Source organism: Anas platyrhynchos, chromosome 4 (assembly GCF_047663525.1).
Source record: "Anas platyrhynchos isolate ZD024472 breed Pekin duck chromosome 4, IASCAAS_PekinDuck_T2T, whole genome shotgun sequence".
Taxonomy (NCBI): domain Eukaryota; kingdom Metazoa; phylum Chordata; class Aves; order Anseriformes; family Anatidae; genus Anas; species Anas platyrhynchos.
The window spans coordinates 60505188-60527416 of NC_092590.1; the positions used below are offsets into that span (position 1 = coordinate 60505188).

The 22229-nt window shown below is 33.6% G+C and overlaps 1 protein-coding gene and 1 long non-coding RNA gene across 4 annotated transcripts in view; one reads left to right on the forward strand and one right to left on the reverse strand.

Annotated features, from left to right (window-relative positions):
* Positions 1 to 1595: 1595 nt before the first annotated feature.
* The window catches only part of TBC1D19 (TBC1 domain family member 19), a 46419-nt gene continuing 25785 nt past the window's right edge, over positions 1596 to 22229 (reverse strand). For both annotated transcript variants that reach the window (XM_038178705.2, XM_027457289.3), the window contains 10 exons: positions 17021 to 17095; positions 16471 to 16533; positions 12368 to 12452; positions 9997 to 10041; positions 8716 to 8748; positions 6211 to 6320; positions 4933 to 5024; positions 4133 to 4248; positions 2983 to 3053; positions 1596 to 1977 (listed from right to left, as the gene is read on the reverse strand). In XM_038178705.2, the coding sequence (XP_038034633.1) occupies positions 1903 to 1977; positions 2983 to 3053; positions 4133 to 4248; positions 4933 to 5024; positions 6211 to 6320; positions 8716 to 8748; positions 9997 to 10041; positions 12368 to 12452; positions 16471 to 16533; positions 17021 to 17095 (765 nt within the window). In that variant the 3' untranslated portion in view covers positions 1596 to 1902. The remainder of the gene's footprint in view (positions 1978 to 2982; positions 3054 to 4132; positions 4249 to 4932; positions 5025 to 6210; positions 6321 to 8715; positions 8749 to 9996; positions 10042 to 12367; positions 12453 to 16470; positions 16534 to 17020; positions 17096 to 22229) is intronic.
* On the forward strand, positions 12459 to 21649 carry LOC106017030 (uncharacterized). 2 transcript variants are annotated; one of them, XR_005265536.2, is made up of 3 exons: positions 12459 to 12778; positions 20121 to 20309; positions 20587 to 21649. It is a non-coding gene; the product is annotated as an uncharacterized lncRNA (long non-coding RNA). The 2 variants fall into 2 exon arrangements; XR_011809220.1 differs by lacking the exons at positions 20121 to 20309; positions 20587 to 21649 and adding exons at positions 13508 to 13576; positions 13931 to 14266.

The following is a 22229-nucleotide window of genomic DNA, read 5'->3' on the forward strand; positions in this document are numbered from 1 at the left end:
TAAACACTTTTAATTCCCTAAAAGCCATGGTAACCTTGTAATGAGCTTATTGAGCCACAGTCCTTGTGACTGCTTTGTAACATTATAATTTCTAAGTTGGTACCCAGTCTTACGGATTTTAAAACTGCAAAATGCTCCATTTTCAGAAGTAGATGTGCATGATGTGCTGTCACGAAGATGAAGTAAGGTCTCGTGGTTAATACATAAACCAAGCTTCCTGAAGTATAAACAGGAATTCAGGAGAGACTGCTCATCTCTTAGGAATTTACTCTGTAATCTTCAGCAAATCTCTTAATCTTTCTATGCCTTCATTCCCCATATGTAAAATAGGGTAATACTTTCTGTAAAGATAAAAGCTGTCATGTGCGTCCTTTTTTAAAAAACTAAATGTCTAGAAAAGCCTCTAGTTAAAGTGTTAAAACCATTTCTGTCAAATATTAAAAGATCTATTTTCTTGGTTATCCAGAAGAAATTTTCCCAAAATATTATTCAATGTCATACCTATTAAGCAGTTTAGTTCTTCATGTAAGAAGTGATCATGCTGAAGCCAAAACTTTACTTTTTTTTTTTTTTTAAGTTAGCCTTATAAATTTAGTAACAATCTATACACGTTCAGTAAGTTTCTTACTATATTATCTAGACAGATGCACACACATAAAGCTCATTACCTTATCTGAGATTTTGGCTTAGATCACTTTTTAGGTATCTTTTGAGCAAATTATGGTTTGTATTTTATTGTCATACATACATAATGTATGTACACTCATGTATGACAACTACATATATATAACACATAGGATGAAGATAAAAGTCCTATGGCAACCTCAGTGGCTATATGCCCCATTATATCCTTTTGACTTTGATCCTTTTCCAGGTATTAAGACACAAATCAAACCAGATTAGTGATTCCCACTTTGGTATTAAACAAGCCAGTGGAAAAAGCTGGAAGACCTCACAAAATAGTACTCGCTAACAGACAATGAGCCAGCCTGATAGCGTAGTGAAAATCCGTCACACATCGATACGAGTTTGGATTCTGAACTGAAGCCTGAGCTGTTGAATCACCAGGGCTGGAAAACTGGCAAAGGCACAACGCTGCTCTCTCAAAGAGGGTGTGGGGCACCGTGAAAGAACTCTTGGCATCATCCTCAGGGGAATATTTTGGCTCATGTGAGGACTGGCTTCAACAAGTTCAGAAGGAAGCTATGCTCAGGCCTTCTCTGCAGGGGAACATATTTTACAGCATGGGACCTTTGATGAGACTCTGGGTAGGACTTTAGAAGACGCCTGAGAGGGCATGTCGGTGAATGAGGAAAGGGCGACTACAACTCTCTGTATGAAAAAATAAACATAAGTAACTAATATGAGAAGACAGAGAAAACTTCAGTGGGAAGAATAAGTAAAACAGAGATAGCAGAACTGACGTGTTGTCCATCTGCATTCTTAGAAAATAAGAAAAAAATATTGTAAGCTAAAGTATTTTTATTTTCTCCACTTACAGTATTCGAGTTGATATCCTCTGAGCTGTGAGTTTGAAAAAGTTATTTAATATGAAAAGTGTTCATAATTCTGAAGCATTAACGTCACAACTCAGATGAAGAATCACATTACATTTATTTAATATTACATGCATTTTAGACACCGATTCATGCTTTGTTTTTGCATAAGTAGTCATTCTTAATGTACATGTACTAACCATTGTTACAGGGAAATTCAGTAGCATGCATTACACACATCTGTGCGCAAAGTTCCTGTTTTCAGTTACAAAATTCAATTAAGGTCATGATTTCTAAATGAATATTATACATACAGTTCAATTTTGGTTTTATGCAGACGTTGCATAGTTAATTATTAGCTTCTCATGAAAGACTGGAAGTGTGGTATCAGCATTGTTGAAGCAAATCAAGTGACAGTAGCAAACAAGAAGATTTGAAGAAGAGGCATAACCTTCAGGGTTGAAAGGTCAGCAAGTACAGCCTAGGATAAAAACCCAAAAGGCTTGTTAAACTTGACATTTGAATCAAATTTCTTTAAAGCAGCTAAAGAAGTCAGAAAAAGATTCGGTATTGACTAGTAACAATAGTTAGGTTCAGACCTGAATAGAAACAAATCACTGTTTTATGTTATTGTGCAAAAGCTCCTCTTACCTTTTTTTTTTTTCATTCCAACACTTCTAAGAAAAAGCATATATTTACATATAGAAAACCAAGTAACTTTATTTTAGCCTTTAGACTTACTTCAAATATACATGGCATCATGAGGGTATAAGAGGTCTAACATTTCAACTTGCTTCTAAAAATAATTGGGAATTAAGAATCCTTATCCTGTGGCTTGGCTAGTACTTGTGAAGTAAGTCCAATGTAATGACCGAAACAGTCAATGTCTTCTGATGAAGTATGTTTAAAAAAAAAAAAGCCATCACAAGTTTTCAGCGTTTGAAAAAAATACGTCACCAGAGCTTTGAAAAAAATATACATTTTACACAGTAGTAGAGATAAACAATAATAATCTTCATCGTAAAGATTTTTCTTCATTTCCTGCCTGTAAAATGACAATACTTGCAGCAAAATTTCAGATTCAAAAAATGACAAAAGTAACTTTGTAAAATCTTTGTGATATCAAAAAGCACAAAAGCAGCAACATTAAAATATACTGAGAAAAAGGATAAACATCCATAATATTTTAAAAAAACAATATATCCTACAAACGTAATTACATATTAAAATAGGAAAAAAATCTAATTATACAGCATAGTTTGATAACTCTTCATTTTTGTAACGAATATACTCTTTTACATAGTTATACTCCAGAAAAGCAGTATTATCTACTGCATGTTCACAATTAGTCTAGTTTTTATCTAAGGTAAGAATTTGGGCAGAAAGATTTGCACTATGTACCACGTGCCATGTGAAGCTTAAGTTACTGTTGTTGGCAAAGGATCAGAAACTATTTCAATCTCCCCTAACTGAAACGTATCCTTACTTCAGCTGCAGCCAGTGATGTCACCTCCATCAGGTTGACTGCTCGGAAAGCAAACACAGCAGCTGCCAGCACTGGAAAGAAAAAAAAAAAAAAAAAAAAAGAAGAAGCAGCAGCCCAGTATTTAAGTTGCTGACTTGTTAATTAGTGATTAGAATTAATCTTGATTTAAAATAGCAATTTTCACTCCCCAGAGTAATTACTTGATTCTGAATAATAATATACAGTGGATGTCAGTGTTTGAATTTTTGTCTGTTCATTAAACTGATAGGACAAATGCAACTTTCTTTTAGAAAAGTTTGAGTGAAAATGTTTGCATTTAATGTGGCAAGCTTTTAATTAAAAAAGACAAGGTAATTTACAAATAGTTAATTTCTATGCCAAAAAATTGGATTTATTTAAGTGGCAACATTTCAATTGTGAGCATTATGTAACATGAAAAAATAATTCGTAGTTATCTCTTATACAGTTATATATATATCTACCTAGCTGTCTTACATGTACAAATAGAACTACAACCTTTCCTCTTCTGTTCATCTACTTTGCATTTAAAATGTGTTCCAACTGAAGATACTTATCTGCTTTAGAACACCCATCTTGAACCCTGCATGAATCTTTGGACAGAATTTCCTCTGTAAGTACAAAACTTTCAACGTCTATTAAAAGATAGGGTTTTGAATAAAGATATACAGCAAACCCAGGGTAATTCTCAGTTGTGCTAAGTGTTGAAGAAATACCCCCCATACATGAATAAGACAAATCTTGTATTTTGTGAAAGGTGATGAACTCAAATCTTAATCATTACCAAATCAAATGGTACCACTGAAGCTGGGAGGACATCCTACGCTCTTTTTCAGAGAGTGCTTATTATCTCTGGAGCACTATCACAGCAAACAATGATAAAGAAGAAATATTGTAAAAAAAAAAAAAAAGTTACTTCACATTTGTGATAGAAATGCAGTGTTTATGCAATTCTATTTTTCTAAAAGTTATTCTCTTTGACTTGTACGCAATCTACTTTCAGCATTCAAAGAGCAACTAAGTTTTCTAAGTTTTCTAAGTTTTCTTCTTGTCACAAAATAGACTTGAGCTAACATGTATTTGCCTTACTACCACATGGACTGAACACATTTTGTAAAAATAATTCCATTACCAGCAAGAACTTCTAAAGAGTTGTATCCTAGGATTCTGTCCCACAGAAGCAAGAGCTGATCTGTAGCTAAATAACCAGAAAATGCTCGGACCATCCATTTAAATGAAATTCGTAGCCTGCAAACAAGCGATAAACAGTAGTAGTAACATTTTTCTCTCTCCCGTAATGATTACTCTGATGGTCTATAAATTCTTCTGCATTTCTCCTCCAGGAAGAATGGTCATTTTCTCTTGCTGCATTAATAATCAATATTTTCCTTTGTAACAGCCATCAGAAAAATATTAGGCATCTCATTTGATAAACCACTAATATCATTACAATAGTCTGACCAAACAATTACATTACAGGGATCCTCAGCTTTTATCACCCCAAATGTTTTATCCATTTCTGCTACTTTTATGAGTATCAGTTATAATACAGTAAGACTTTCAAGTTCTATTGCACTTGGTGCCATGAATACATTATTGAGAATGACAGTCTCCTGCTCTTTCCCCTTCCTCCAATGGCTCCTGCTGTAATGAACATACCACAGTGAAAAAAAGTCTCCTGTCCCCTAGGAAATAAATCATTTAGTTTCATCAGATCTAACCTGCTGCATTATTCAGCTAAATTTCAGTAATTCTTTTTCTCATATGAACACAAAGAGCAATTCAAACTGAATTTCAAGGAAAACTGGCACATTGGTGGCTGCACTTTGGAATAATTTCTCATAGCTTTTTAATTTAAATACTACAGAACGGCCAGCATTTTCAGAGCAATTAATCCACCATATTTGTAGCAAGTCAGAAAGAAGTACTTACGGCTGCGCCCCAATTTCTCGAAGGTGATAAAAAAGCTGGGGCAGATGAGTTTGTAGAAGAGTCTCAAATAGCAAACACAATGACACAATGCCCTAATGAAACAAGATCATGTCCTGAATACTAACACTCATACTGACAAATCTGAGAAAACAGCATTGGCATGTAAGTATTCATGAATTTTTAATTCAAGAAATAAAACACCATTAATGATGTAATATACAGCTCAGGTAAGCAGGGTACAAACATCTTTGATGCCTCCAGTCACTACAGCCTTGCTCCTACAATTCTGTGTATGTATTAGCAACATAATACGTTGTGATAGCCCCTTTCACCTCTAAGTTACTTAAAATATTTGCATGTCATGGTCTAAGTACTTAGTGTGTTATTACAGTATGACCTACTTGAAATATTTCCTCTCCGATGAAACAGACCCAGTTACACCATACATATACTAAAAAATGGAGGACGTGGGAAATAAGCTGTCTGATAACTAGAAACAAACAGCAATAGGGATAACTACAAAGAAGTTAAATGTAAATATATTTTAAAATTTCTTTTTAAAATTACCATGAAAATGAATAGATTCCTGTCCGACCGGTTTCCCTGCTATTAATGACTGAAAGCACAATGCCCAGCTTTGAAACAGTATATTAAGGAAAGGATTTTTTTTAACCAGGAAATGATTTCAAGATATAATACAGCTATTCAGCACTTTGTGAGGGAGAAAAGGAAAATATTTGCTATGCTCTATTCTTCAAAAATGGAAGATAAGCAGAAACGTCTACAATTGTCTTATACTTGAGACAGCTGGCCATGAACATCACCAAGTTATTTAATTATACCTCCAGCATCTAGTAATGCCAAAAAGCACGTGCTGTCACATAAAGAGTGTCTCTTAATGAAAGAGACATTAACTTGATATCACTGAAAATACAGCTGTATATCTTTGACTATATTATAGTCCCTCTACCCCAGAAAACACTTGTGAGCAATTAGATGTCATCAATTAAAATGAGACTGAGTATGCATTTACATAACTGCTTGAATCGAGAAGCCTATTACATAAATACAAGATTACACAAAGTACATGACATTTTATAGCAGAGACTAATATTGAGGTAGAAAAAAATGTCCGATATCCTTTCCAAGTTTGCTGAAATATTTCATTATATTTAAAAGGATGTCTTTCAGTTGTCTAGAAAATCATGTCACCGTACATTATTGTTTCATAGCAAACAGAGTATTTAGTGAGTGGGTTTTAATTCCTAATGAACTTACAGAGGGATGAGAAGAGATGGAATGGAGTCTGAAGAAAAAACGCACATACATCTCACGGAATATCTGATACAATTTGGAAGGTTCATGGTACAGAAAACAAAGTGGAGCAACTGAAAGGATAAAAGAATTATAATTGACTCAACACTGTAAACTGCTAAAAGAGTTCAATGATTAAGAGCATGAAGTATGGTGAAAAAACAAGTAATTTATACACGATTTACAAAAATTATATTATATAAATTATTCAGAAAGATTTTTATAATAGAATCTACCATTAGAAGTAAAAAGTGAAGCAAGGGAGTATAATACATTCTAGCTTACAGTTCTATACATTTCAAGAACCTAAACTGCTTAGAACCTGCTTTTCACAGTGCTGGCTTCCTAAGAATAAGAAATACACTTTAAAGATAGCTTCTTTGTGAGTTAGGGCAATGATATGCTGCATAGTGCAAGTTTTTGATTTAACCATCTGTAACTTCCAATGCGCTCTTCAGATACCGACCATCTCCAAATTGGTTCCCCATTTTCAAGACAGGCATAATTTTACTATTTGAAGATAGGTGTTTTGAAAAGTAAAGTATTAAAAATAGCTCTTGGTTGCCATAATACCATCCCATAAGCATGACTGATCAGGAGAGACCTGTTTCTTTCTTGTAAGATCTGAAAAGCACAGCCATTTGGTAGTTTATTGTTTATAAGCCTTTTAATATACCTGATTCAAAATAAGAGTTGGCTACATTTGTAAAGCAGTGATTCTCAAACCTGTTTTTTTTTTTTTTTTTTTCAGTCTGACATTGGTCTGGCATATAGATAGACCTGTTTCATGTACATTGTGCCTCAACATAATCAGATACCCCTGATTATATTATTATATAATTAATATATTATTATATTATATTATTAATACCCTCCATTCATTCAATGCACATTTCACAGACAGTTGTTCTGTACGCATTTGAGTAAAAAGCTTTTCTTTAATCTCTCCACTCACTCATCATCACTCAACTACTACTTCTTTTTGAAGATGCATTCATGCAGCTTGCAGTTGAATACATTCATAATCTCTACATTCACCCTCCCCTCCACTTCTTTTCTACACAAGTGATACATGTCTGCATAAAAATCTATACATGTACACATATCTATGTGCATATTTATAGATATATATGGATGTATGTGTGAATTCATTCACATATGTGTATGTCTCAGGAAGGTGGCTTTATAGAAAATAATGGCACTTGTGTGTGAGAGGTGGGGCACTAAGGTTGGGCGAGATGTTCACAGAAATGTGTATTTACGTTGGGCTGAGAAAAGCTGAGGGTATTACTAGTGTGTATGTGTAAGGATTGAAGATGGAGGTGGAAGAGCTGGCAGGGTGCGTATGTACATAAAGGCCAGGGAGATAACAGAACAGTGCCTGACAGCTGGCACTGCATGATCGTATGCATGCGAGCATGCAAAAATATATAGGATTTACATAAGGTCCCAGGTACTTCCTCCTAGAGCAGCACAGCATGCAAGACACAGGATGCTCTGCTTGGATTTCCACTAGTATTTCTACCACCTTGCTTTTCATCCTCCCTCTTTGTCACAGCTGGTCTGTTTTGTGCCCTTTCCAAGCAAAAGGGGAAAGGAGGGAGGGAAGCAGCTCCCACCCAGTTTGCTGCTGTTCTAAAGGGCAGAGTCAAATCCAAACATTTTGAAAAGAATACATTTCACACAGAAATTGAAAGCCTTCTAGTGAACACTTAAGGAAGAGTTTGTAACTAAGCTGTTCCTTACTTCAGAAGACTTAGATTCCCTACCTGGGTTCAAATTTCCATTTTACATTCATATTACATTTTATTTCTAAGAATCAGACATTTATTATTAGTAAAACATAGCATTTAAAGTATAATCTTGAAATCTGCTTGTCCCAAAAATACCTTTGATAAATCAAAAGAAAAAAATGGAAACCTGTAACAAATATTCTTACATTATTTCAGCATCTCTCTGCACTAGCTGCTTTGTTACATCTGAGAACTGGGGAGATTTTTTTTGCTCTCTTCCTAGAAATCTTGTTGATATTTAAGCTTTCGTCTACGCAGAGTAGTAGCAACCATTCTATCACTTAATACTCCTTTAACACCTACTTGAGGATGGATACAGAAACAGGCCTTTTACATAATTCATGTTTTTAAGATCTACAGCTAACTTGGTATACCCAAAAGACACAAGAAACAAGCAGGCTGTCAATAAACTTCCTCCCTTTACTCACACACATTAAGATGCAGCCTCTGACCAGACCAGCTGCATAATGATTAGCTCTCAAAGGGTATATGATATAAAGTTGTGATGAGAGTAAACAGGAGCAGCTTGGAATTTTAAAAATTGTATACAACAGCTTTCATGCACACAGAAATAGAACACACAGAAGTTTAAAATTTGCATAGTATATGCAGCTTTTAACTACAATACAACAAAGAGAAATCCCAAACTGATAGAGTTTATGAGAGTCACACTTACCATACATAGAAAAGCCATGAAAAGGAATTACACCTACAAAACAAAGATTTATTTTTTTGTCGTTTTTCTTTTATATTTATTTTTAGCCATGCAAGAAATGTATTCTTCCCCAAGTTTCTAAATTGAATTCTGCCTGCTACAGGAATAAAATATTTCCTTGTTATAGCACCTGCAGTCTTAGATTTTAAGCTTGTAAATATTTAAGTACAGGAATTATATAATTTACTTCACTATGAGCAATGGTGCACCGTAACACGTACTGTAGTTCCTAGAAAGCCATGTAAAGCCCTGTTTCCATGAAGTATAAGCTTTGCTGAAATCAGAACCTAATTTCAGATAAATGACAACTGGTAAATGTCATGCACTAACAAGGAGGGAGCAGGAGAAAAAGGAGGCCAAGACCTCCAGTAACTCATGTAGTACTCAGACAAAACATTTAGAGGACTTGGCAGTGGTACCATGACAGTTGTCTCCTCTTTTCCAGCTGATCTCAGCTCCCATTCATTAATTTTCCTATAGGACCAATAAGAAGGAGCTGCTTTGGCAAAAGGTCATAAGGACAATGTTTCACGGCTATAAAGCTGCAAATAAATGTGGAAGCAAAAATGGGAGAAGGGGAACAAACATATTTGCTATCACTGACACTACTGGAAAGGAGAAGGCACAAAACACAAGGTCAGAGATACAGATTTAAAATTGGTGACATGAGGCCCTGAAAGCAAGAGCAAAGAGCTTGAACTTTAAATAAAAATGGGGGGCAAAACCAGGGTAAGGATGCAATAGACAGGGATTTAAATGGTCAAAATAAGAGCCAAAAAAAAAAAGAATTTTAACAACTGAAGTAACAACAGGAACGATATTTACTAAAAATTATATAGAATTTTTATAACTGAATTTCGAAAATGGACACATTTTGAAAGAAACGAGACTGTCAGGTGTGGTTTGTAGAGTTCTGGAAAGCTGGGGTCAGATGGTTTCAGCATGTAGCTTTCAGATCCTCTAAGTGGAGCATCCTGTCACTGGAGTAAAAGCTGATGCACCAGAAGTTGTTTTCCCTCTGCTTCCCACACACGTAGACAAACTCCGTATGTGACTATTAACACCAGGCTGAACATGGTTCTGCAGTAGCTTCAATCCATCTTACTCCTTTAAATTAATTATTTTGGCAGAATAACAGTAAAACACAGTTTGTAATAGAAAAAGAGGTTATCATGTATTCAGGAAAAAAAATCCTGTATCTTTCCAATCTACCACTAGAGGAGGCAACAGTATAACTCTTACCATTTGGTGGATAGAAAACAGCATATTCTTCTATTCCAAGTTTTCCTGTGAATCAAACCATAATAATTAAAATAATTAATCTAATAAAAGTTGTAAAGATAAAGTCTACATTTATAAATTATAAGTGATAATTAGAAAAAGAGTAACTACCAATATTATTGACCATTTAATATTGTCCAAAAGCATGTAAGCAATTCAGATACACTCTAAAATATAAAATAAAAATGCAGCACCAGCAAGGGAGGATGACAAACAGGAAAAAAAAAAAAAAAGAGAAGAAAAAAAAACATTTCAGCAATGCTATACCAATGAGATTTGATTTGGGTGTATATTAGGAGCTCTAAAGGTGTTTGCTGTGTCCTTGAAGACAGTGAAGCTCTCTGACGAGATAAGGTTAAAGGGATAAGTCTGTCATGCTGTGGCAGACTGACCTAGGGACAGGAAAGCCATTTAAAAGGACAGAAGAACACTGGACAAAAAAAATATCCAAGGCTTCATTAAGGCTGCAACAGAGAGGAAGATGGATGGTACAGCTGTGATATAACAACAACAGAAATTAAGCAATCTATTGGAAACAAAAGGCTAATTAAGTAAAGACAAACTTTAACAGTATAAACTGAACATATAACTTTTTCTCTTCCTTGCAAATGAATGTTACATTAGTTAACAGTATCTTAACTATCGGACTTTCTCAATTAAAATCTTAACAATATAGCAATAAAAAAAGTTTTTAAGCACAACTATTTAAAAACTTTAAATATTTCTCTGTTTTAATATGAGAAATTTAACTAGAAATTATAATAAATTATGTGAAAACGTATAGATATGCAGAGATCCTCTAGACCTCTGTGCATTTTGTTTCTCCTATACATGAAAAATTAGCGCACACAGCTTTTGTCAAGTTTGGACTTAAATATTTTCCTGTGATATGAATCAATGCAATTAAATTCAAAATTACTTTGTGAAGCTCTTGCCCACTACCTTATGAAAATAAAAAGCAGTATTTTTGAATAACAGAAGTCACCTGTTTCATTAAACTAAAGGAATTACGTTTCCTTTCAATTGTTTGCTTGCCATGCAGCGGGGAGTTGTGATCAGGAAGGACAGTATTTTTAGCATGAAGCATTTCTCTTGGCTAATTAGCCAAAAATAGGACCTACAAGCCTTTCGGATTTACACTGCACAGGTTCAGCAGAGACTTAGATTTCAGCAACTTCATTCCCCAGATTTGTTTCTGAATAAGTGGAATAGTCCTATAGATGTGTTTCTGGGCTGCCATGGCCTGAGGTGAGACCCAGGTCCCTTTCCTGTTCTGTCTTCAGGTGAGACCCTTGCTACTTTCAGACAGTAAGTAAAGAAAACTGCTTAATTCAGGTAAAGAGAGAGAAAAGACCTATGAGGCAACACAAAAGGAAGAAAGAAAAAAAAAAACACACACACAAAATAATCATTGTCTCTAGTGAGAAAAGTAGCAGCAGAAGCCCAAGTCAGCAGAGATCCTGGTACAGGGATCACATTAAGCTAAATACATTGGAATGTGGGACCAAGGAAGAAAACAGGAATGTAGAAGGTAAAGCTAGAATGAAAAAAATCAAAGGGATTGGATGATTGAAGGGTTCGAGGTGGAAGACAAAATTAGGAACATCTGGGTAAAGCCAAAGCAGGTGAGGAAGCAAGGAAGAGCCCAGTCTGTAGAAGCTGGCAGAGAAGGCAAGCAGAATGAAGTGATAAATTTAAAACTGTTATATTACAAAAAATAAGTCTCGCTGAGAGAAACAAAGCCAAAGGTAAGGTAAAACTCTAGAAAATGCAGTGCTTTGAAAAAATGATAATAATAATAAACAAAAATCAATGTAAGCCTGCTTGGTAGAGCTCTACTCTTCCAGACCTTGGAATAGAGCCTAAGATTCTTCAGGAACTTGTTCTGCTCATGTCTATCTGTGAAACCCACTGCTTTGGAAGGTAACATTCTACCACCACTTCCAGTTGGTAAATTTGTTAAAGTTGCAGAGGACTATGTCACACATTTAAATTTCTAACTCTGATGACGATAGATATCCAGATTCTACCATATTGTCATAGTCGTGTTTTGAATTTATTTTGGTAAAAAAAAAAAAAAAAAAAAAAGAGAACTATACACAGAAAACTACCATAAAATAACATCATTACAACCTGGTCTTTATGTGATCAGTTTCTAAACTGTGATAACAGAATCTGTGCATATGTCAGCTGGATACATGAAGTTTTTATTAACGTTCTTTTAAATGTAGTCTATCAGGTATAATGAATATAAAGGAAATTCACATACTGCATTGCTGTAGCAGTCAACAGAAGTCCATGCATTATTTTTTATTAAAACAACTCCCTTTACCTCGTATGTATGATTTTGGTGGGGTTGCACTACTGTAAGTGAAGTGATCCAATACTGATGTATCTCGGGAAAAACAGAGTAATACCTGCAAAAGACAAAAATAAGCTGACAATCAACAAAGTAATGTCAAACAGAGATTTAAGCACCTGCCCTAATTAGCACCTATTAGACTCTCCTAAAGAGAGCTAATATGGTTGAAAGCTATTGACTGACTTAATTCACTTTCCTGTTAAAATTTCCAGGCTCATTTTAACTTGTTAGGATACCATCTTCACATTCATTTATTGTCAATAAAATATCCACACTCTCCAATCTTCCTCTTTGCCTCTAAGCATGAACCTACATCCTTCTGTCACGTCATATTGACCTACACCTGAATAATCAGCACATTGGAACATTTTGGAATGTTTGGTAAGTATTCTAAGTTTTTGCTTAGACATCTTAGTTTTAACAACTAAGTCTTTAACAGCTTGCTGTGTGCATGCAACTCAATACTGTGATGCATATCAGTTCATTTTCCTAATCAGTTACTATGACTCGGGGAAGTCTTACTAAGTGAATAAGCAAATGAAACATTTACATTTTAACGTGTGCATTTCCAGAAGACCGATCCTCATATTTCTCTCTCATTCCTAAAATCTTTGCAGAATGCTTACACGATGTTCAGTGCTTTCCAAAAGAGCAGATGAGAACGTTCACCTCATATCCATACTTTCTTAAATACATATTTTATTTTGTGAAATGTATCTGTAGTTTTCATGCTAACATAAAGGAACAATCTAGAACAATTTAATATAAAATTAAATATTAAGAGCATTCATAGAAAAAATAATGAAGAAACTCATCCCACATACAGTTGTAAAAAATGTAATAATTATTGGAAAATGTTCATGTTGTGGTGCAATGAAAGGCTGCACTACCAACAATGCACACAAGAGGGCAGAAGTAATACAGTCTTCAATTGATGCTGATCTTTGCATATCTTAAATCTTCTCCTCTTACAGGTTTTATAAGTTTTTCTTCAAATTGTAGCCAAGGTTTAAAATGTGGAGATGTTTTATATGGTGTTTTACTACATAATTTATTATAAATAAAATAAGTAGATTTTTCCTTCAACTAACTATTCCAAACATTTTCCAGATATCAGTATTTACCGAAAGGAAGCATGCAAAACTGTGACACCTGAACACCACTGAAATTTTTTTGAAAGTAGGTCATATTTTGAGACATTTCCCTCTTCTGAATCTTGAAATTACTTCTCAGATAACAAGCATCTTTTAAAAAATAAATAGTTTCTTTATCTTCAACAGTTGAAGCTAAATATTATTTTTGCGCAATACACAATCATTTTCATAGCTGCCAAAATACAACTGACAATAACAATACACAGGCAAATGTAATTCTGTGTATATGTTAACTGAGGTGAGAGAAGATGAACTAATCTGAAAAGGACATAAATTGTGTTCTCTCATAGGGGAAAGAATGTAACCTTAATTTGAGGCCTCCGACACCCACCACCTTTTTTCTTTCCTTTTTTTTTTTTTTTTTTTTTTTTGAACACAGCATCCAGTACCAGTATCTGGAAATCTTTAAGACTGTGTGTCTTCAAATGAGGTAGACTCTCAAACCCAAGTTCTGACTACACCTAAAAGCTGCTGGGTGAGGTTCTTTGCATGTATTTATTATGCAGGATGTAAAACTACAGTATTAAAATTAAACATCTGACATTAAATCCTGAATTTTGATTTATATATTATTCTTCTCATTCACAAAAATGATACTGCTAAAGGAAAATAATACAAACCCTTTTAAAGTACAGAAATGCTTGATAAACCACTGGATATTTTTAGCAGTAATACAATCACAATCAGAAAACCATTGAATTCAAAGGAGTAAGAAAAAAAAAACCACCACCAACAAAAAAAACAAAGCTTTAATTAAAAAAAAAAAAAAGACTATACTGAATGTAACTGTACTCCATTTCAATAGTTATAAAGAATTAATAAACAAATGTTAACTTGGGATAAAGAAAGCACAGTAAAGCAAATACATTACATCATTTCACAATGTTCTTTCTAGGAAGGAATGCATGCTATTAAAGAGGTACCAGCAATGCAACTGAACATCCTCGTTATTATTTTATGCCCAGATGTTCTGGTTTTGATTGATACTTTTTCTGTTAAGCAATTCACAGATAAATGTCACACTCTGCTCAAAGACTTGAAAATTTTCAAGGTGGTAATGAGCTACAAGAAAGCTAAAGGAGCAATACAAAAAATAAAAAAAAATAAACAAACAACAATGCAAACATAGAAGTAATTTAACTGGTTTAAACTAAAGTTTTCATTATCTCCTTTACCTAGCCAATATTGAATTCCAGTTATCATATGAAATCAGTAAATAATATTCCATATCAGACAGATGCCAATACTGCAAAGTTTTTAGGTCCCACAGAATAAAATCATCTAACAGTGATGCATTTGCAAATTCATGATGCATTTGCAAAGCAGGTCAGAAGTGAAAATAATCAAGGAGAATGGTTAACCTTCTACTAGAAAAAAAACACTTAAGGAATGGCACAATATACCAAAGAAAACAAACAACTAATAACTAGATGCTTAAGGTATTCTTTGCCGAAAAGCCTGGAAGTAAAATTAGCCTCTTAACTTTTCAAAGATTTTTGGTTGACTCTCCCTTCAAATTACTAAGGCTAGGTTGGGCTTTTTCATGATTTCCATTCTGTAATTATTCCTTTAGTCAATAGAGACTATATTTTTATATACAAAAATAAAATTTTCAATTGTGCTTTATGTTGAGAACAATGAAAAAAAAAAAACTATCTCTGAGAGTCTTAAAACAAAAGATTATACTGTATACTTGCTTAAATTCATTTACAGATTTGAATTCTGTGTCCACTGGAACTGTCAGCTAATGACTAGTTGTTGTGTCTTAGTTGCCTATACAATGTATGAAATGGAAAAAAATGAGATTTTTACATCCCATGAAGTTTCCAGTATAACAACAATGAAGATTCTTTTCTAGATTTAAGTGTCAAAGAAAAATCTACATGCAAACATTGCACTGAAAAAACACACTGTTGCTTGAGTTGTCATCATGTAGCCACTTTACAAATTTTAATTTGGAAACAAATTCTGATACAGATCTTAATATTGTAAGTGTTTTAAATTAAAAACAGGCTATATTTCCTTAAAGTTATCATTTTAAGTGTTAATATTGAAATCCTTACTATGCTAAAAATATAATTACATAATTAAATAGTATGTTTAAATACTAACACATTCTTATACTTCTATGGGCTAAACAATGTTAAGGACAGCTCCTTCCTTTGTTTATTCTCCAGACTACTAGCAGTTTTATCATCAAGGAAAAACTTATTTCATTTCACATAGCTCTAAAACAAAAAATTAAGCCAGTCTAACCTAACAGGTGTGACTAATGAAATTGAAAGAACTGTGGGAATGGTAAGTTTGCTGCGTGACATTTATGTTGACACTGCAGTCAATCACAAATTAGGAAATTCATAAATGTAATCTCCTTCTATTTAAGGGCATCTGACAGGCAGCAATGAAGATAATTCTTTACAAATTAGATGGGTTTTCCATTGCTAGAAGCAGCTTTGGAATGGGAGCAATCTTTAAAGTAACCATACATATAGAGAATCAATGTCTTCAGTTTGAAAACACATCAATAAAATATCTTGATACTTATTTTAGTAGGTCACTGAAATAGCTCTAAAGCAATATTTTTGTTCTTAAACTGGAAATCCGAACATACTGGTCCTATCTTAATTTCTCTGCACTCCATAGCTCCTGTTTATCATTTCAATACTACAAAGCTAGAAAGAGGAAGAAAATGGCAGACTTCATATTTTCTGTATTGGAGAGACAACTTGTAGGGTCCTTCAGGAGTTTTTAAGAAGCCTGTCATGCTTCATCTATCTAAATGTCCAAGATTAACTTAAGAGTATTGGTATTCCAAATGGACAATATATGTGCAGCACATGCATCTGGCTAGGGTCTCACTGCATTCTGTCTCAGCAATACACTTTTCTAGCTTTTCCAAGAAAAAAAGTAGTTACATACCTGATATAAATAATCCTCAAATACAAAATAGTAGTCATCATTGCTTGCTGTTAGCTTTACATCCTGGAATCAAAAAATACAGCACTTTGAAGCCAAAAGACATATTTTCAGACTCCCTACAGAAGCTAAGCTTAACAGAGTACTAAAAGACACCATTTCACCATTTAATCATGAAGGAGTTGTAGTTAAGCACATACTCCATATTTTAAAATGCAAAACCATTATATTAACTTGATTATTAAAGTATTTAGAATTGAAACTTGGAATACTTGGATGACAGTGCTTCCTTTCCTTCCAAAACCAGTTATTCCTTCAAATGAAGTTACCATTTCTTTATGACTGTTTAACACTTCAACTTAAACAAATATCTTATGCAAGAGCCAACACAGGCACAAGGAGACAGTTTACAATAATGAATCGACCCTAATTATTCTGACACTCCTTAAAATCAAACCATCTAACATTTTGTTTGTTAAAAAAAAATAAAAAATAAAGATCTTGGTGTGATGAGTATATAAATCACTTAATCACTGGTTAATGAATTACTTACTTTGTAAATCAGGCTGTCCACTAAAAGGTCATACTGAATCACATTTGATTTGAGTTGTTCATAATACAAGATATCCTAAAATTAAAAAATATTATCATCATCAGTATGAGACAAAATTCAATCTATATTGAAATTACAGAAGCTAATTTTTAATAATAATAATAATAATAAAAAGCGTTTATTAAACTCAAATACCCACTGCATAATTTAGGAAGTATTCTATCACTGCTTATTCTTTCTCAGAAATTAGGTAGATACTCAAGACTTTATAAAAAGACCTCCCCTTTATATTTATTCATATATTAAGTAATTAATACAAGTGAGAACTAATTTAAACCAAAGATTCTTATCTTCCAACCTTTGGGTATCTACACAGTCAAAAGTTTTTCAATGCTCAAAATCATTACAACTTTCTTCGTTATCCTCTACTTCGATGATCCTTTTCAGTAACGAGTTCTGACTTCTAGCATTAGTGAGCTGCTGCAAATATTTAATGTTAATACAATACAAACCTAAAAAAATGTTGAAAAGATGAAATGATATCAAAATGATGAAAAGATATCAAAAATCTTGTGGGGAATACAAAGAACTTGGACTTTTTTTTAAAAAAACTTCAGTTACTTCCTGAGTGTCTAAAAAAGATACACAAAGGGGAAACAACTGGAAAGTAGCAGAACAAACGCTATTTTACTTTGTTTATTTTATGCCTTTCTTCTAAGAAAGACCTTGCAAAGGAAAAAAAATGACATCTTTCACTATCATCATGTAATTCCTAAATCCCCAAATACCTCTCTGCCATTATGCCTGCAATTGAATATTACTGTTTCAACTGTTTTAGATTGAATTGTTGTAATGTGTACACTAAATCGTCAGTCCCAAGGCTCCCTCTCACTTTATTTATTTATTTATTTTTATTTCAGCATCTCTCCAGACACCACACAAATGCTTGTATATTGCAAGCTTTACATATATACTGCTGATTTCTCTGCAACAGATGTATACTCGGAGTAAGGATTTCACAAAATAACGGGAAAAAAAGATGAAATTTCAAAAGTGAATTTTAAAGGGAGAGAATAGAAGTAAAAAAGACTAGGGAACACTGCAACTGTTCTTTGCGTTGATCAAAAACTGAAAAGAAGTGAATAGCATACACTTAGAAATCTATTAGAACAGATTATTAGACATAATTTGAAAAGAGGACAAATAAAGAATTCCTTAAGTAACACTAAGTACCACAGGGAAAGTATTTTTCTTTCTGAGAAAAAAAAAAAAAAAAAAGGAGGTATAACTAATCCACTAACACTTTACAAAGGTTGAGACAAAATTTACTAAATAAAAAACTAATAGCAGTCTGGATGGAGAACTGTTCTTAAAAGCTACAGAAAATTACCTTAATATTCAAGTGAGAATTCTGAAGTATCAATATTGCAGTATTGTGCAGCACTGTCAAATGAATAATCTACAAAGGTGTTTGGTTGTGGTTTTTTTTTTTTCCTATCTCAAATAACTGTACCTATTATGACAGGAACTAGAAAAAAAACAAACAAACAAAAAAAAAAAAACTTCTTTTTCATGCTAGCCATATTGCATGATTAACTGTTTCTGTTGTATATGCATGCAAGATGCCTTAAAGGTATTGCCAATTTCACAAGTACTAATATGGTTGATACATTACTTGACGGAGTCTACAATCAAGGCAGTGTGGGAATCCTTTGCCAAACAACTAGCTAATTCCTCACATATGCATAGCAAGATAAGAAAGACATCTTTAACTATGAGAAAACAGTAAGACAGAATGGGAAGAGGATGACAAGGCTTTTTGTGAGTAACAACTTTCCTTTAAAATTCAGCAAGATTCCAAAATACAGGTCCTCAAGGCAGCAACCTGGTGAGCTCTGGAACTCCTAAGGATCAGTTCCAACACTGCCACATTAGAAGAAAGTCTTCTGTCACATTACATAGGCTACTAATTTGTAAAACAGGAATAATAATGTTTTTCTACTATGCATAGACCTGTGAAGCTTCATGAATTTATGCTCATACATCAATCTGAGCTCTTGAATTATTTTTTTAAGGTAAGTCAACTGCAGTACCAAATCTCTGCATTTTACATGTACAAAGTAAGTCCTGCTACTCCAACTCCCAATGCCAAAACAAAAATGAATTGTTTAGAAAACCGAAGCAGCAGAAAACATTAAGGCCTCATTTTAAAAGGTGTTTGTGTAGCACTAGGCTGCATTTTTTTTCTTCGGTGCTTTTGTTCTGTTAATGAAGAAAACAATGTTAAACCTTTCACTGAATGCATTGAAAAGAGTTAATTTAGCAATACCAGATGGATGGGTCAGTTTCTCAGGAAATAATAAACACCCAGCAGTAAGTACAGACATCAAAACAAATGTAATGTTAAATCCACCTGAACTAGACTCTGCACAAGTGAAGGTTAGAGGTAATTTCATTCATAAGCAGAGCTTACATGGATGTCAAGAAAACACCAGAATAAATGTACACATCGGCATTCAAATATGACTACAAGTATTCACTTTTGCATCAAAATCGAAGAGTCAAATCATTCAACCCTTTTAGAAAAGAACTAAAAATATTTCTAAACTGAAAATTATGTATCTCACAAGATATTTATATATACAAACACTGTAGGCTTTGCTTAAAGCATTTTAAAGAATGCTCTCAGCCTTCTATTTTATAATTAAGATATATTAAACTATATATATTACTCTATAAAGTATGTCTAGAAAATTAAGCAAAATGAAATCCAACCAAAAGCTAAAGAAAAGAATGATACAGACACAATTTATTTGACTGAATAGCTAGCTAATTTACTTCATGGTAACATTTGAACTGCAGAATAATGTAGAGATAACATATTGCCCCAAATACAGCTGTTATCAGTGAAAAGTGCATCAAAATGCATCTTATCTGCTAATTTATCTGCTACATTTCTAAAGAAAAAAATAAATTAATAATATAGATGATGCTGGTGAATATCCACGTGAACAGGTTTTAACTGGAGCATGTGTTTTGTTAAACTTTCAGTGAGAAGTGTCCCCACTCATTGATGAAAATATTTATCTTCCATTTCTAGGTATTCTAGGTTCATAAAGAAGCAAGGAGCATGAAGGGCACAAAACTCTATGCCTGAGAACAAGTGTACATTAGAAAGTGTTTTTCTAGCTATTCTGCTCAATGGAGGCAATCACAACCAAGCTCTGTAACAGACATGCTGTCCTTCAGCACTTCATACTGTGGGATGCAACCCAAATTGATGACAATGGTAGGAGTTGTCCTTCATTACTGTTAGCAGTTTGTAACTAACCCATAGAAGCTGTCAGATGCCATTGAACTTAGATGGAAAAGATTCAGAATAGTCACACTCTTTTTCATGAAGTACACTCTTTCTGTTCTTTGGCGTGTTGGCGTGTTTTTTTTTTCTTTTTGTTTGTTTGTTTGTTTTGTTTTTAACTGTTTTCCAGTCCCTTATTTCAATAATCTCAAACTGTTGACAAATTTGCAATTCAACATTATTTCATCCATCCTTACTTTTCTTTCAGGTTGTTGTTACCATTCTCTAGCTACTTACCTTTCTAGAGTTTTTTCATCTTCACCACAGAATACTGCATACAGGCAAATAGTCTCCATCTCAAGGTTCTGAACCCCGTGCAACATCTCCTAAAGCAGAATGTCTACTGCACTGAATCAAAGAATACTTTGTGTGTATGAAGTTGTTTTTTTTTACCTCCTCTATAGTTCATGAGCATCATTTGCTAAGTGTGTGGAAAGTTAACACAAGGTAAATATGATGTCAGGGAGGGCACATTAGCAGTGCTAACAGAAATGTCCATGTGCATAAGTTGGAGATGCCTTACTAATTACTACAAAGTGAAAACACATCCATGAGTAGATGTAATCAAATGCACTGCTCTCTAGCTTACCTAATGGTAGATTGAGTTAATACACTCACAGCAGAAGCTAACCTTTGGACAAAGTCTAAAATATTAATACTTCATGCATAATAGAAACACACATTAAAAACTACTAAAAACTAGAGTTAACTTTTAGAGGATGTAACAGTATGGCCAACAAATATATTAATAGACAGACACAGCTTGTTCCTCTTTAAAAAAGAAGTAGAAAAGATGTCCATGACAATTTCAGAAACTGAATTTTAGGAAATCTATTTCCATAATAGCTCATGCTTCACATAAAAGTAAAATGAAGTATTTTTTTATTTTTCTCATTTTCTTGACTTTCTATCATCAAAACAAAATCCTTGGCTTTTTTATTCAATGTTTTCATTTTCTACATTAAGATAAAAATGCTGTTAAGAGATGTAGCATTTAACAGAACATAAGCAGATGCAGTGTAACCAACAACATTAATTTCATATCTGTTAAACTCCCAGTCTCATAAAGAGCAAGACTTCTAAAGGTCAAGCTGGCCTAGTAATTTAAAAGAACTTAAATCTTGCGTTGAGCATCTTGATTAAGATTTACAATATTTCATTATTATTTCAACAGCTCTTTCTTCTACAGAGAGTTTCATCTTTTACTTATGAGAAACAAAAGCCTGCTCTATTTCTCAAAAAAATAAAAAGAATAAACTAAGTAATTCTAATTCCAGACCATGTAACTTTATTAAAAATTTGTTTTAGCATGAGTACTCCTTAGGTAAGCTGCCAATGAACAAGATTCACACTTATTTTTATGGATAAGATCTTATCATCTTACTATATAGTCACCAATAAATGCTGCAGTGTTATGAGAAAATGACTACATCCTCAAAGGACATGAAATACAGTAAAATCTATACAAGGCTTTTATTGAAATAAAAATAGCCTTCATACATGTAAATTCGGTCATAAATGTAACAAAGTACTGACAATTAATTCTCCAAAGACTTACCTATGGATTTTAATTGCTATGGTATGAATATATTACGTATATATTGACAGTTATATATCTTCTGATACTGCAGAAGAGTTCATTGTTCAGGACTTGAGTAAAATAGTAAAAGTGTTTGTACACTTGCCTTTGTATTTTCATAGAACAGCTCAGGTTTGAAGGGACCTCAAAGATCCTCTAGTTCCAACCCCCTGGCCATAGGTAGGGACACTACCCACTAGATCAGGTTGCTCAGGGCCTCATCCAACCTGGTCTTGAACACCTCCAGGCATGGGGCATCCACAACCTCTCTG